The following is a 16687-nucleotide window of genomic DNA, read 5'->3' on the forward strand; positions in this document are numbered from 1 at the left end:
ACTCTCAGACGTCCTTGTTTTTCTCTCTCCTGGGATTTTATTACTAGATGTGTAATAAGTTATTGCTCCAGGATATTCTTCAACAGCAAACATTATTTTGAGTGTATATCCATGACTTGGAAAGCACATCTTTGTGCCAAACTGAAAATACTGCTGAGACGGAATGACACCTTCATATTATGGGGGTGTGTGACAAGCCTGCAGCCTTAACCAGGAATGCTGCATCTGACTCTGATTGTAGCATCAAGTGATGGGGTTTAAAGGGGTTGCTTTACTTTGAAATATAGTTAAATGTGTTAATATTTGATCTGTTCAAACTGTCACAATAAAAAAAATGCTTCTTTCTGCCTTGCTAGCAATCTGATTTCTGATTTTAACTGTGGCATAAATGCCAGAAGCTCCCCCCTTCCTTAGATCTGTTATGCACAGAGTGCGTTACACCTTCCAAAACAGGGGTATACAAATTGACTCAGTCAGCTATTTCAGTTGCAATGAGGGAAACCATGCTATTTTGGGATTTTGGCCCAAGGAAGCTCCAGATTGGATACAAAACCGGTTTGGACTGTTTTTTACACTTTGTACAATAAAGGGTCTGTATGCAGTATGTGACATTCTCAAATAGAAATACAGCATGTTATGCCATTCAGCTTCAATTCTAAATAGTACTGGGCGAAATAATACTGTGGACTAGTGTACATTTTTGTCTGTGTTCATTATATTTAGTAATCATTACAAAGTTTGAAAGTTTTCCTCGGAATGACAATGAATTCTATCAAAAGTATTGTATAGAAAATTGAAAAAACATCAGTTAAAAATGGCCTGCAGGTTGCTGAGTTGAGAGCTACAGAGATGGAGCACGGCTGCACACAGATGATCTGTCATCCTCATTTACAAAGCTTCACTGACACTGCATATTACTTTCCCCCTTTGTCCCTGCTGGCTTGTGTCACACTTACTGTACAACTGTACGCAACTATCAGACCTGACTTCACCCATCAAGGACCAAGACAGCCTCCACACTTAAAAAATTTAAATGGAAACATGCCTCTCATTTCGCTGAAGAACAGTATGTAACAGTAACAGTGGGACAAATAGCTATATGTGTTGCTTATTGAAATTAATCAAGGGTAATTTCTAACTGAAGAAAAGAAAAGGGTATTTAGATTAGTATGACAATGGGGATTCTGGCTGGAGAAGATCAGCGGTTGAGTACATTAATCTACCTGCACAACCTTACCACCAGTATAAAAGGCATGGTCGTCACAGGCAAGCCTTTCTCCCGCTGTGGGAAATCAGGGCATCTTGCCTCAGGCTTTTGGTGTGAGTACTTAGACTACAGAAGCTGTGGCTGAGCGGGTCACAAAAGAAGTGCATAGAGAAAGAGAAAGGTGACCAAAGAAAAAGAAGAAAATGAAAAGATGGAACATGAACAGGATGGACAAAGTGAGTTTGATGCTGATAGTTTGGATGCAGCGCATGTTTTTCCCATTTCACACAGTCACGACTGATACTGGGTAACGCCTGTGCTGAGGGCAATGTTCTTTTAAAGTGTTAAGAGTTGTCCATATTTTGACTGGAACATAAGAAGAATTCAACATTTCTCAAACTGTACATTATTTAAGGGGACCCTCCTGTGCAGCAAGGCCAGAAATGGTGGGGAGGCTTCAACTGAACTGACAATATGTGATTCTCTACAGGAGATCTTGAGAAAGCCTTATAGTTGTTCAGTGGAGAACTTAGCTGCGTGGAACATGCTTACATAATTAAAGCCAACTGTCAAAGCACGAAACAACATAACAGCTTAGGGAGTGAACCAGTGATGTCAAACCAATAGGCCTTGGCTTGACACCACTGCAAAGATGGAGCACAAAGGATATTTACAGAGAATACGCTGTCAGTGCTAAAAGGATACCATTAGTGTCATTTTAATTGTTTTGCATATTTTCAGCAGCCCCGAGTGGATCTTGCTTTGGAGTTACTGCTCAGTGAGAGGAGTCAGTTTACTGGTTCAGGTAACTGGCAGGAGTTTTGGACATGGCCAAGAGATGGCAACCACTGGTCTCATCTGACCTTACATTACATGGAAAACCAAGACAACTGATGAAGCACTACTGTTCGAGCTCAGCTTTAGCTTGCTTCATTTCTGATCTGGACATAGATAAACCGATCCAGGAACAGCCCGTGTGTGTGCACCAATTTTAGGGTAGTCAACAAAGCTGGGACTGTGGGTCAGGTGATGCTCATGGGAGACTAATGTGTTTGAATTGTCATTGTCGGGGGTAACAGATACTTTCAGCCTTTGTGCAAGGCAGCAGTTTGTGTTGCCATGACTGGGCCACCATACTTGGTATTCCATGTGTTTATACAGTATAGAAATGGGACAAAACCATACTACACTGTCCATGAGTGCTGCCTATTTCCACTTACTACACCATTTACACCATTTATCAGACCCAGCAAGATACTTTTTCATATTGTGTAACTTACACATCATATTATTTCAAACACATGGTACAAAAGCAAACAGAGGATCCTTACACCAGCATGTCAGTGTTGTCTCTGTCACTGTTTTCAAATACATACTAAAAAAAATTGTCAGAGACTAATATGTTTAATTTTGTCATGCTTTGGAGGAAATTGCTAGAAATGAGCACTCATATTAACTCCTGTGTGACATAACCTCAGAACAGCTTTCCTGGCCTACAAATTGAGGATCAGTTATCTCACGACCATTTGAAAATCAATTATAGAGAAAATCATTTTAATTATCTTCATGCATGTTGTATAATATTGGTCTTCATTGCTTCAGGTATTCATTCCATCTTTTAAACCCAAACAAAGGTTTAACAAAAGATTTTGATGGGAGCCATCAGGATCAGCATTATCCTTTATGCACTTCACGAAACAGATAATGTATGGACCCAGACATGGTGGAAAATGTCTTTTGGCCCATTAATATTCATTCCTTTTACATCTCTGTGTCACTGATGTACACTGGTTTGTTCTTCCTCTGTTGATCATGGGCAAATCCAGTCTCCATCCTGCTGCATGTTCGCAATAAAGGTAAAATAAAAGACATCATCTCTAGAAATTCAGCAATGCTGAAAATTGCCTCACTGCTACTGTACATATACATATAATGCTGCCTTGGTCTACATTTTGGCTGAATGGCTTTCCATCAGTGAAACACACTCACTCACACACGCACACACACACACACACACACACACACACACACACACACACACACACACACACACAAAGACCGAGAGCGAGAGAGAGAGAGAGAGAGAGAGAGAGAGAGACTTCCCTTTCTGTCACAGTCTCCCAAAATACAAACGGGCAGGCGATCACATACAAACAAAAACAAATTATGCACTGCGACACACTTTCCACCATTATGCATTATGCTGGCGCCTTGCTTTCACTAGAAACTATCGGAGGGAAATTGTTGGCTGCTTGGCAACAAAACAAATGGAAAAAAGGTCCGGGTGATTCTTATTTTCCAGATGATTAGTTGCATCAGAAATAATTGTTGGTAAGATCATTGACCATAAAATTAATTATTAAGGCTTGAGCTTAATTGTATTTCCCTCACTGTGACTGTCCTCTTAGAAAAAATAAGTTTCTAATTTCCTGATGGGTGAAATGGCAAAACAGCAGGTGTGCATACCTGATGTTTTACAAATCCAAAGTGATGTACGATGAGGACCAGTATGAAACAGCTTCGGTTGTCCACGATATTTGTATACCCATTAATCAGTAAAAATGCCTTAAACTGATCATCCCAACACTTCTTTAATTGATTTTCCCTGGAGTGCACAATAAAAAAAGCAGAATTTTGGGGGGAAAGTATAAGCAAGCAAACAAACAAAAAACCCCAAAATGATATTTTAACAAAATAATCCATCATCAGTTTGGTCGATATTACCTGGAGCACACAAAAAAGAAAAAAGAATTTAGAGAGAATAAACCGGAGATATCTGTTTCATCAACCTTTCATGTGTTCTTTGGTAATACTTGCATGGTTTTGTAGAATGCTAATGCTAATGCTAATAATAATAATAATAATTTAGAAAAGCCACACACAAGCACGTCTGGTTTGCATGTCCATATAAAACTGTGACGACTGGCACGTACTGCGAGTGCAGGGCGTCGATAGTGATATTTGATGGCACTGTCAACACCTTGCCACGGTGCTTCACCGTCAAACATCACTTCCATTAGCACTTCCTTCTATTATCAAGTGGCATAAACATCTGCTGCTTTTTGGGGGTGGTTATATTAGTTGCCTTGTCAGGTGATTTAACACAAGTAGACATACAAATCCAATCCAAAATGCTTTTTTTTCTAGCCATAACTTAAAAATGCTGGTTACAGAAGTGGGAGATATTGCTGTACATTGCCTGTCATTGTTTCAATGTCTTTAAAAGCAGCGACTATACATTCAGATTCTCTGTAGGCTGCCGTAATAGTCTAATCAGTTGTTGTCCATGTCATTAGGTTTTAGCACTTTGTAGCACTTCACTAATTTTCCAGTCAGTTGGATTCAGCTTTTAAATGGGAGATTGCAATAATGTAGAAGCTTATGAGTTTAAGGTGTGAATTAGTTGCATATTTCCAACCTAAGTTTATTAGATTAACACCCTTGTGATACCGTGTTTCCGTTAATAGACAAAGAAATAAAATCCGATTTATTGTTGACAGGGATGAGCAAAGAGAACAGAAAGTGTTACGTGGCGAAAAAGAAGAAGCAATGTTTTTCTTTGATGTCTGCAGCTAAGAGAGTTGATTGGTTAATATGCAGGTATGCAATAATATTTGAGTGCCAATTCTGAAGAAAAATGAAAAATGAGCATCAAAAAACAGCCAGAACTGTTGCAAGTTACACATACTGTTGACAGGACATGCTGAGCTGGAACTGTACAAGGGCTAGAATACACTGAGCTCTCCTTCAGCTGTTACCATTAATAACATGAACAAAAATAAACCAAGTCAGATGATCCAGATCTGTTTGTTTGCTGTTCTGGAAACCAACAAGAACAATCTCACAATCCTCTTTTTTTTTTTTGAAAATGCCACAGGAAAAAAATCTAGAAAATTAGACCACCAGTTGCCAAAGTCAACCAGACCTCCCTGCTGCATCGATTTACATTTGATCTCTCAAAGCTGGATAATCATGGCTGTGTAAATAGCCATTATTTCCACAGGATAAACAGAGATCCAACTAAACAAATGTACGCTTCTGTACCTGTTTGGTGTAATGGAATCACAAATAGGATTTCATGACAGCTAATAGGGTTGTAGGTTATTATGAATCATTGAGTGCACTGCGATTATGCTTTGGCTTTGCCTGAACACAAACAAATGTGTCGCTTCGAATATGACTGTATTGTATTTAATTTGATTGCCTTTTAATATTTTTAAGTTATTTTATTAGCGCAGTGACACAAAGGTGTGTCTCATAAGCATTAGCAGTTTGTAAACAAAAAGCTTCCGCCCTCCACAGTGCCACAGAACAGTGACTTCAGTGTAGACTGTCTGCAGCTCAGTGCAGCACCAAGATCACATGGACTGTAACTCATAAACACATCAAGCTTCCCCATTCGGTGCTCAGGGCCTAGCCCGCTCTGCTCTGTAGTTAACTGTCTCTGAGTGTCAAATCCTTCATCCTGATGCAGGAGACACACATAGAGAAGAATTGCTGTGTCTCTCATTTTATGGCTGTGGATGTCGGCGGAGGGTAGAACCGATGAGTGAGTCAGTAGTGGTTAACTTTGTAGCTAATGCTCTGTGGCAGTTGCACAGGTTTCTTCAGCTCTGCTTAAGGCGCAGAGTGAAGCTGGTTGAACTACTCCTGTCTCGCAGTTCTCACTCAGCCAAGTCAGGTTATTTAAAAGCACACCAAAGTGAGGATGAAGACGGCAAGGGGGATGCAGAAGTAGAGGGTGGTGAAATCCATCAGAAATAGAAAGAGGTCACTGCAAGGTGGAGAGGAAAAAAGAGTAGATGGGCCTAAGATGTCCAGATGTAGCCCCAGGTGGTTGTTAAGATGACATCAATTATAAATGAAATTTCACCCCTCTGAAGAAGTCTCTCCAGGTAAGCTCTGTTTAGTGATTTTTGGGCCTGTTTTCATAGACGAAAACGTGAAATCTAAAACCATATGCTAGCCACTGATCTGCAGTAAAAGGGCCATAGGAAGCTGGGAAGATTTGCCAAACTTCATGCATGCTTAAACAATGTATGCATTTCATGTGTCCAGCTGTAGGCAGCCTGTGGTGTCAGACTCGGTTAGCTCAACCACCGCCGCCGCCTGTTAGCTGCAGTTTAAGCCTGACTTCAGATACTTAGAGAGCTTGACAATGATAATCCTAGAAGGTTTGTTTCTCAAGCTTTGTAGCTTCTAAAGTAAAGAGTCTATTTGTTGCGTTTGCCTATGCTACAATAGATTAAAGCCTCTGTGTTCATGACTTTTACAATTACAGTGTTTAACTTCATTCCAGCATCTGTTTTGCTTGAATAAAGTTTTGGTTGTTGAAGAATTAAATAACCCTTGGCAAAGACTAAAATTTGTGCAGTGCATGTTGCTTTCAGCTCATTCATCTCATTGTACCAAGGTCCAATCCTACACATGGTGGCTTTAGTCTGACTAGAGGCTATATATTGAAAGAGTGAAGCTTCATACACTCTTAACATGTCCAAGGATTTCAGCAACCTTCTGTGCAGTCCATAATGTTTAACAATTATGTAACATAACTTTAAAGTAATCATCCTTAAGATCAACCCAATTTTTGATACTATGAATGGCTGGTATTTTCATTAATAGCCGAAGGAAACATTTAATCATAAGTTCAGCATGTTGGATGATGTTGTTGACTGTGCTCTCTATTCTTCTTTGTTAAAGCAAGATGTCAAGATGAATCATCAGAGACACCCACAGTTTGGTTGGGTGTGCTGTAAATAGATACACAAGTTCCTCTTTCGTCTTTTTTTTTTTCTTTTTCTTTTTTTTTTTTCTTGTGTGTGTTTTAACAGAGCAGCTGCTCTTGAAAATTTGCTGCCCCCTGGTGATCTATACAAGTGTCATTTCAAATGGAACTCTTGGACTCGCTGTTGCCACCAGGAACTGCAGATGTCAACAAATCAACCAGGCACTAAAACTACTTGGTTAGATTTAGGAAAAGATCATGGTATGGATTAAAGTGACTCGATCTGCTCCTTTGCAACAATTGGCACTGACCATTGGTTTCACATGGGAATCAAGACCAGGTGTCCTGTGTGATAGTCCTGTGTGTGATCCACCACTCTACCCCTACCTCCAACCCTCGGTCAACTTTTTCGCTTTTTACTTTTAAGTTTATCCTCCTCTCCATCATTATCACCCTCTGCTGGTACTACACCGTCTTACATGTGTGTACTTGTTATGCCTAGACAAGGCAAACGTGGCTTGTAGCTGCTGCAGGCAGCTGTTTTCTGTGAAAAGCTCTGATAAACCCACTGTAAGCTTTCTGTCTAACACGGAATAGATGTTGAACCTAGTAGAGCATTTAGAGGCTAAAAAGCGAGCTATTTCCCTGGTTGAGACCAAAACAGAGCTAAAATTAGACTGAAGAGTTAACTAACCTCCACCTGTGTCTACTATCACAGTCATCATATTAATTATCTAAGGTAAAATATGACAGTGTTATATGTGTATTTATGTATAAATCCTGTTTTTGCTGCCCCCATGTGGCCAAAAAGTCAATGAATACAGATTTAATAATATGCATTGTGATTGTTGATGTTCTAAACAAGTGTTTGTTTACATTTTATGTCAGTTGAACAGGTTTTAAAAAAGAAATGGGAGTTTGGGGAGTGCTGTGTTGTTTCACATCCTCTGTCATTTAAATGTGATATCTCTAGCGTGACTACAGCAAATTAGGCTAAAAAACAAATATCTGTTTAACAAGCAAAAAACAGTGGGGAGGGGTGCTAATGTATGGAAGTAGGATGAAATGGCGTTAATTAGGGAGGTGTAGACAGATGAAAAGAGAACATATTGGACTTTGAGGGCATCAACTAGAGGGATTTTGCCAGCACCTGTCACCCCGTCATCTGTGAAAGATGACTTGAGTGTGAGTCTGGTGACAAACACACTTGCGACTCTACATGGATTTCTGCTTTTTAATGAGAAAAAGTGTCTCCTTTGTAGGCTAGACAATAAATTGTTGAAAGATATTTATATAAATAAACATACATGCTGTGTACTGCATCCATAAATCTGCATCAGATCATTTAGACCAGAGAGAGTCAAAATGATGGACTGTGCTGATCATCACACGCTAAGCAAGCACTACTTATAAATGACTAACACAAAGCGCACTACTGTTAGACATAACACAGACAGACGCTACATGTCCACCTTTCCAAGCTTTCAATTTGGGAAATGGGTCAGATGTGACTTAGATTTATGTATCTTTGTGTTTGTCTTTGCGTGTGTGTGTGTGTGTGTGTGTGTGTGTGTGTGTGTGTGTGTGTGTGTGTGTGTGTGTGTGTGTGTGTGTGTGTTTGTAGCGAACCAAACAGCGAGGGAGTGACTGATCGGGCTTCGTTGTGGATGTGGCAGAATGCAGATGTTTCTCAGAACTGCCTAGCTATGATTTAATGATGAAAAGCAGAAGGCAGCAGACTTAGACTCTGGAGAGGCAGCAGGAGCAGACTACGTCAATATTAGAGTCAGAATCAAAGACTGGGGAGATTGTGATTTATTTGTCACTTTTTATTTCAGTGTTGCTTACAGAAACAAGTTTGGGAACTCTTTTTATCCTTGCGTCTTTCATCTTTTTTAAGCTGTTTGAAAAACTTGTTTTTGACTGCGTTTATGTCATCAAAATAGAGCCCTGCCTGACTGAGATTGTAATGCATCTTATGGATGATCCCAAAGGAAATCCACACGTTACGTTGACAGGAGGCAATGTTTATTGTCTGCTAATGTTTTACTTGATTTGATGTTTTATGGAATGTTACAGCTTGTCGGGATTGTGGATGAAAACTGTGGGGAATAGAGCGTGACACCGAAATGTACTCTCTAAAAAACATGCTAAAACATAAAAAGGACATCCATTATTCTATTTCAGGGTTAATACCATCAAATAAGACTCGGCTTTGTTATTTTGTTGTTTGTGTTGCAGTAAAGCAACAGCAGTGCAAAGGTGTAAGACAGAGAGGGAGCGACAGAAAAAGAAAAAAAATCAATTGGCATGACCACTGGAACAAAGAAGACAATCACGTCTGTGGTCTTTTAGTGGTAGAAAATGTATTTTCCAAGGTGGCCAGCAGATGGCACAGCACCTTTGGTCTCCGAGGGAAGGAGAGAGAGTGGGAGAGCAGGGCAGGGAGAGAAAGACAAAGAGATCTTTTTGTGAGTTTTGTTTTCCTGGTTGACTGATCTCCCTCAGTGGTCTGATTGTGAGAACGGACTCGTGGGAAGTGTTCTCTCACCGCAGGTGTCAGACTGCTGTTAGATAAGATTATTTGTGAGGGTGAGGAGGTTGCATTATTGTGTGTGTGTGTGAGCATGCACGTCCGCTCAGTGTGTGCTTCTTCTCATTAAACGTCTGCCTGATAGAAATGTAGTGTTATCCTGTGTTCATTTGGAACACAATGCAACACAGAAGTTGTTTTTGACTTGCACACTGTGCTCCATATGGTCACTCAGGAGGAGAAAGACAGGGATGCAGGGAGAATGCTCGAGTCTTAAGCCCTATGCCTGTTTTCTGTCACAGAAAACCAAAGTTGTATCACTTTTGTGTTCTATGGGATTGAATCTTGACTGCGTGGTGATTCCTTATATTTCACCCACTCATTGTGATTTTCAGCAGAGGTGTTGCATGAAGTGCTACAGTTGCACAGCACAAGGCTGAAACACTTCAAAATACTTCATGAAATGATGACCCGCACATTATATATCACTTTATGGGTGACTAACTGCTTTATTTATCTGTTTCTATAACCATCTGGTTAAATTAGTGCTCTCTGACTGCAGACTTTGCTGAAAAAAATCAAGTCAATCATAGTTGACTTGATTTTTGAATCAGTACTTAATAATTAAAATGCAAACTTTAGATCAATATAACTAATGAAATGTGGATTCATCTATACTAGTATACTTATTACCGCTATACTAAATCTAACTGCTAATAGTGCAAAAATTTCTTTCAATACTCAAACAGTACATCCTCATTTGAACTTTAGAGGAGACATTGCATGGAGCTAGGTTCATGTGTGGGAAGCCAAAATGCTCCACTTTCACTCTCAATAGTATGTTTTGCATAAAGTTGCAACTATTGTTTCAGTACTTGGCGTTTACTTTCCCCTGTCAGATTTTATTTTCATTTTGCTTAATATTGCATCCTTTCTATGAAGACCCAAGGGCGAATGCTCTTCTTCATAATTTGCATGCTTGCTGGAATTTAAACCTTCCAGCAGCAAAGTGCTGCTATTTGCTTTGTGTTTGTTAAAGTGAGTGTGTTTGGTCAGGCAAATTATAAAAACAAGCGGATAATAAGGGTTAGCAGACGCGATAAGCCATAATATCTTGTAAACTGGCAGCAGGGATAGTTTAAGCCGGTCTTATGCTAATGTTACTACAAGTGACTGTCAGCAACAGAGAAATACAAATATCTTCAAACATGCTTAAACCCATAAATAAACACAAGCGCAAATGCAAACAGACAACACCCACGGACAGCACCCACATATATACACAGTGCATGTAATTTAAAAGTGGACCTTTATATTTACCCCAATCAGTAATGAGTCAGTTTTTTACTCCACTAGAAATTGCATATGCAAAGTTATCATTGCTTCAATTATTGCCCACACTCAATTTTACAATATCACATTTGTCATGTCACATATTGTGATTAATTGCGAATAAAGATTGTTGTTCTTCTCCCTGGGCTTCAAGCAAGAGCAATCATTTTTCCACTGTCACACTGTCTACTGCACGTCATTTTGTATTCATCACCCCATGTAGTAATCAGAGTATTCTCATAAATGTCTCAACATCATGCTGATGTGCATGTAGTCTTGATCACAAACCTTTTTGGGAAAAAATCTTTACAAATGCTCCAGCACATTGTAGACTACTCCCTATCCTATAGTTTCACTAACAAAAGATGGACACTTTGAATATCTCTTCCATTGACTTTGTTGTAAAATGTAGAGTTTAACTCTGGAGAGCGGTGGCTGAAAAGCTGCCAGTATTAGTATTGCCAGCTTGACACTTTCAGGGCAGCCAACAAATACATGGCTACCTTGCCTAAGGCCAACTGCTTTGGCATCGGCAAATAGAAAAACATATGAAGCCACTGTTAATTAAGTGCAGATACACCAAACATGTCAAATCTGTAAGGCCTGCCTCACCCTTCTGCTTCAGTGGGTTCATTTTCTCTATAAAATGCTTTTTAACTGCACGCACACACACACACACACACACACACACACACACATGAACACACATAACGTGCCTCACCATGTGAAACTGAGAGCGCTGCATTGCCTAATCAGTATACTTTAGCTGTCACACAAACAAACAGAGGAGGGAACCTCTTTAGAGAGGACTTTTTCCCCCTGTTACATCATCTTCATCCGAAATGCCACATCTGATCATCTGCCTCTTTATAATTACTAACGGTGACATTTAAACAGATTCCTACTGTTTTACAAGACCTTTACATTTAATTGTACTTGATGCTGCACTTTCAGTTGCCGCCGGAGACTGCAAGTGTGAAGCATTGTTCAAAACCTGATTTAGACTTCTGGCAATGTATGCTGGATTTTGGGTGGCATTATTTCTGATGATCGCAAGAAATGTCACAGAAATGGTCACTTTCACACTGTGTCTAGAAGAGGGAGAGTTGTCCCACTGTCAATTAGATTTAGGTATTTATCTCTAATATTCTACAACTATTTTCAAAAGGGCCTTAAAGTATATACAATAAAACTCACCACACCTTCTCATAAATTAAGCCAATACAAGTTTTCCTTTGCAAACAAAAGAAAAAAGTATTTTTTTACACTTGCTGTCAGCCTTGAATTTCATAAAACTTTCTTCCTTGTCATTTCAATTCATTCTCCCTTTTGTCAGCTGAGTATTATCAGTGTCATTGCAACACTCCTGGGCATGTGAAGGTTGACATCTCCCTGCAAGGTTGTTATAGCTGACAGGTTTTGTCGGTCTTGAGAAGAATATTAAGAATTATCTTATCTCTATCTATCTATCTATCTATCTATCTATCTATCTATCTATCTATCTATCTATCTATCTATCTATCTATCTATCTATCTATCTATCTATCTATCTATCCTTCCTTCCTTCTTTCCTTGAAGCCATCCATCCATTCTTCATGTAAATTAAACACCCTGCATCTAAATTTAAAGCCAGCTTTTGTTTTTCCCACAGTCCCCCAGGTCTGCCTCCAAAACCCCCGACCCCCACCTCCCTCACCAACCCATTTCTTTTCCTTCTTTATTCCCTCTTTTTGGTTAATTGAATGTTGCATGCGTTTGGAGCAGTTCTAAAATATATAATGAGGTCATTTGCATTAGACTGCAGATTGCGTGACCTTTGCTTTTGCCAATAATTACTGTAAAACCCGTCTCTGTCATCACCAAGGATGTGGCAGGGACCTCTCTGTGCTCACGAAAGGTTAGCTGGAGGCTGGTGTCTGGACTTATGAAAAAGCCTGAGGAAAATGTCATTAGAGCAAGGGGAAAAGACACTTGGAATTAACAATTGGAAATTCAATCAGGGCAGCTTTAAGGATGGCGTGTGTGTGCTGTATAGATTATGCCCCTGGAACACTTGTGGGTTAAGAAATTCCTCTCCTCACAGGATTTAAAATGTGGGAAGAAGGAGACCCCGCGGGCGACTTTTGTTAAACAAACTGACAACACAAGCTAAACAATCAGGCTGTGAACGTCACTGCAGCATTCCTCACAAACACGTTAATATGCTGCCACCAATATCTAGAAGTTTCATGGCCTTCATTAATTATGCCTGACGTTAATTACATGATGTGTTTATGAAAGGCTCACAAATTTTGCACTTTCCACCTTGCTGAATTTTTTGTTACAGTGCATGATGTTTAATTTGCATGCTGTTATTGGTTGTCATTGTGCAGTGAAACGTGACTGCATTTACCATTGTTAACTCCCCCTCCATCAATAACTCGGCCCAAGTCAAAATAGACCTGTTATTCTACAATCACTCCCAGTCTCCTGAAACTGAAAATGAACTCTTCGATTCATCAGTGCCTTCCTTATCTGTAAACTTTTCAAATATTTTACATTGTTCAGACAAACGTTTTTGACCCTGCAGTACCGATCAGTACTCAGCGTGTCAAACAGCAGGCATGAGCTCGCTCAGCTCAGTGTAAAATAATAGTGTGAAAAGGCTAAAAATTTGAGCGGGCAGAGCAGAGCACTAACATCAGAGGCTCTGTTTTGTGCTCTTGGTTCTAGTCGCAGCGGCGTGTCACGTTTCACCTGCCGGATGGCTCTCAGGAGAGCTGCAGTGACAGCGGTCTGGGGGACCACGAGCCTGTAGGCAGTGGCTCCCTCCTCACACAACCTCTCCCTCTGGTGCAGGCGCAGGACGACTTCTACGAGCAGGCCTCCCCTGACAAGAGGACTGAAGCTGACGGCAACTCCGATCCCAACTCTGGTGAGTTGCAATATATCTCATGGCACTTTACCATTTCTTTGCCTTGTGCAGTCTTAACATACTCGCTTTGTCCTAAGGGTCAAAAATGACCAGCCTTCAAAAAACCCCTCAAATGAAGCAGCTTAATTGAATCTTAAACCCCAAATCTGTTTTGCATGAAGGAACATACTGTCATTCATCACAAACTATGTGAATATCTGTGTTCTCCGCATTCTCTTCTAAATCACAGTTCTCTTTCTTTTGGACATCTGAAAATATCAGATTTACAACCTGTTGGGTACTGAAACGTGCTCTCACAGCTTCAGCCGGGAGAGCTGGGAGCACTGTCATCTGCAGCACCTTTCTAGCAGATGACGCGCCTCTGACTGCCTTCCTCATTAGCAAATATTGCTGTGAAGAAATGTTTACTTTGTCTGAAATTTTGTTTATTCTGTCTGGTTTTCTTCATTTTGTCTGAGAACTTGAGTTACGTGGGGGGGCTGTGGAGGGGAGATGCTGCACGTGCACAAGAGAGCTTTGGTTTTGTCTGAGTTTAATTAGCACATATTCTCATTGTGTGTGTGTGAGTGTATGTGTGCGTGTGCGCACACGTGTTTCTTTTAAAACTGCCGGATCGATCTTTGTGCCCTGGTGGTCTACACGTTTTATGGTAATACAAACAAGGGCGATGTTTCACTTTTTGTGATGTTGAGGTCACTGTAGGAAAAGTCATCAAATTTCAGGTTGAAAAAAGATCCCTGAGGGGGTTTTCTCTGCTGTTACACATATAGCGGGCCATTTTTTTTACCATTAAGACAACACAAGGGTGAAAACGCATGCACGGGCGGTTTCTGTGGACTTGTCTGTCTGTCTCTCTCATTCTCTCGTTTGCAAACTGTGTGAGTATAAAGCACCCTGGAAGACACTTTTAAACAGCTGCAAAATGTTCACTTTGATGCAATTTAGTGGACATTCTGTGCGTCGTAATAGTGTCTTTTCGTTCAAACACATTACGGCTCTTTCAATTTTCTGCTGATTGTATAGAACACGGCGAAGTCTGAACATGCTTTGTCTTAAAGTGCAGGTTAAAGAAAATGAAGACAATGTCTCAGATTTTGCTTCAGGGAATGACTTAAACTCCTTGAACAGAGATAATAAATAGTCATGAAAAACAACATCAGTCTCTATAAAGACTTCAACGTGCCAAATATAATTTAATTTAGAGTCATTTGATTCCTCAAGTAGGTTTCTAGTGGATACACGAGCAGGTCATTCATTTCTCAGTTAATCATCCAGACTTGTTCATCCCTCCCAGGAGCAAACCTGGGCCTCCCATAGGCTCCTCACCTATTTGTGAAACTCATTTGATTTATTTAGAGATGATTTCCCAGTTGGAAGTCTTGGTGCTCTGCTGAAGATGTTAACTTCCCACTATTTCTGGTGGGAATGTACATCTCCGACCCAGTTTTCTCATTTTATCATTAAGAGGTGAGGCGTGCGCGAAGATCAAGCGCATCGCCCCAAGGTCGATGCCAGCTTGCCTGCTGAGGGTGGAGCAGCCAGCACCGCATAAATACAAGTGCTGTGAGTAAATTGTGTGTGCGTATGATTTCATACAGACTCTAACTTAGCAGATGTACTCACAGTTGGCAGATGTACTCAGTGAGTAACATGTAAGCCGACTGACTCACTGTCTTCACAAATGAATAGAGCTGCACATGGCCCAGCCACGTGCCGTTGTAAGTAACTGTCTTGCATTGTTGCAAGGAAAAAAACTAATAAAGCACCCACGACTTGTGCAAGATAGAAGTTTTATATATATAGTATATGTATTATACACATACACATATATATACAAAATGGCAATTTTTTCAATATTTGATCAGACCAGGATCTTTCCTTATCCTGAACGCTGTGATTTAGTTGCCTGACCTTGAAGGAGAACTCAGGTCTTTGGGAGTGCAACTGTATATGTGAAAAAAGTTACATGAAGCCTTTTGTGGCTGTACAAAATCTGATGTCCTTGATTGTAGCTGGTTGGGGAACGGTTACACTTGAATCTCTGACCAGCTGTTGGCAACTGAGTTGCATTGTGGGTAATGGAGCCACCATTTGCATACCATCTCTTTTCTTTTCATCAATAGTGAGTCTGACATTGTTATAGAAGTGCAACTTCAGTATAAATGTTATGGCATTATGTTGATATAAAACATCATCTGGACTGCCTTATACTTCCTTCAAATAATATCAGCCAGTCAAATCATATCAACACAGTTCACAGTTTCAAAAGTGTACAGACAAGTGATTAAATCCAACAAGAACTGACAATATATGAAAGCTGTAATTAAATAGCAAACAGCAATTATTGCCAGTACTGTTGATGTGCATGCTGTATTTCATGGCATGTCAGACATTAATGCAATATGTTAAATTGACATATGCAAATTAGATACACATGTCAGAAAGGAGCTACGCCGTAAATGTGATGAGCAATGAGACGCATGACCAAATATGTGAGAGCCACTGCAAACAGGTTAAAGAGATAAGAGTATTAAAGGTCTGAATTACTTACAGCAAATTTATATATATATATATGTGTGTGTGTGTGTGTGTGTGTGTGTGTGTGTGTGTGTGTATATATATATATATATATATATATATATATATATATATATATATATATATATATGTATATATGTGTGTGTGTGTGTGTGTGTATATATATATATATATATATATACACACACACACACACACACACACATACATATATATATATATATATATATATATATATATATATATATATATATATATATATATATATATATATATATATATATATACACACACATATATATATACATACATACATACATACATACATACATACATACATACATATACATATATATATATATATATATATATATATATATATATATATATATATATATATATATATATATATATATATATATATATATATATATATAT

General features: G+C 39.4%; 1 protein-coding gene across 5 annotated transcripts in view; it reads left to right on the forward strand.

Moving 5' to 3' along the window:
• The window catches only part of LOC139349512 (protocadherin-9), a 197734-nt gene that overhangs the window by 122087 nt on the left and 58960 nt on the right, over window positions 1-16687 (forward strand). For 3 of the 5 annotated variants that reach the window (XM_070990590.1, XM_070990431.1, XM_070990512.1), the window contains one exon: window positions 13510-13711. In XM_070990590.1, coding sequence (XP_070846691.1) covers window positions 13510-13711 — 202 coding nt within the window. The remainder of the gene's footprint in view (window positions 1-13509; window positions 13712-16687) is intronic. The other 2 variants (XM_070990670.1, XM_070990751.1) reach the window with 1 other exon arrangement.

Source organism: Chaetodon trifascialis, chromosome 1, assembly GCF_039877785.1.
Source record: "Chaetodon trifascialis isolate fChaTrf1 chromosome 1, fChaTrf1.hap1, whole genome shotgun sequence".
Taxonomy (NCBI): domain Eukaryota; kingdom Metazoa; phylum Chordata; class Actinopteri; order Chaetodontiformes; family Chaetodontidae; genus Chaetodon; species Chaetodon trifascialis.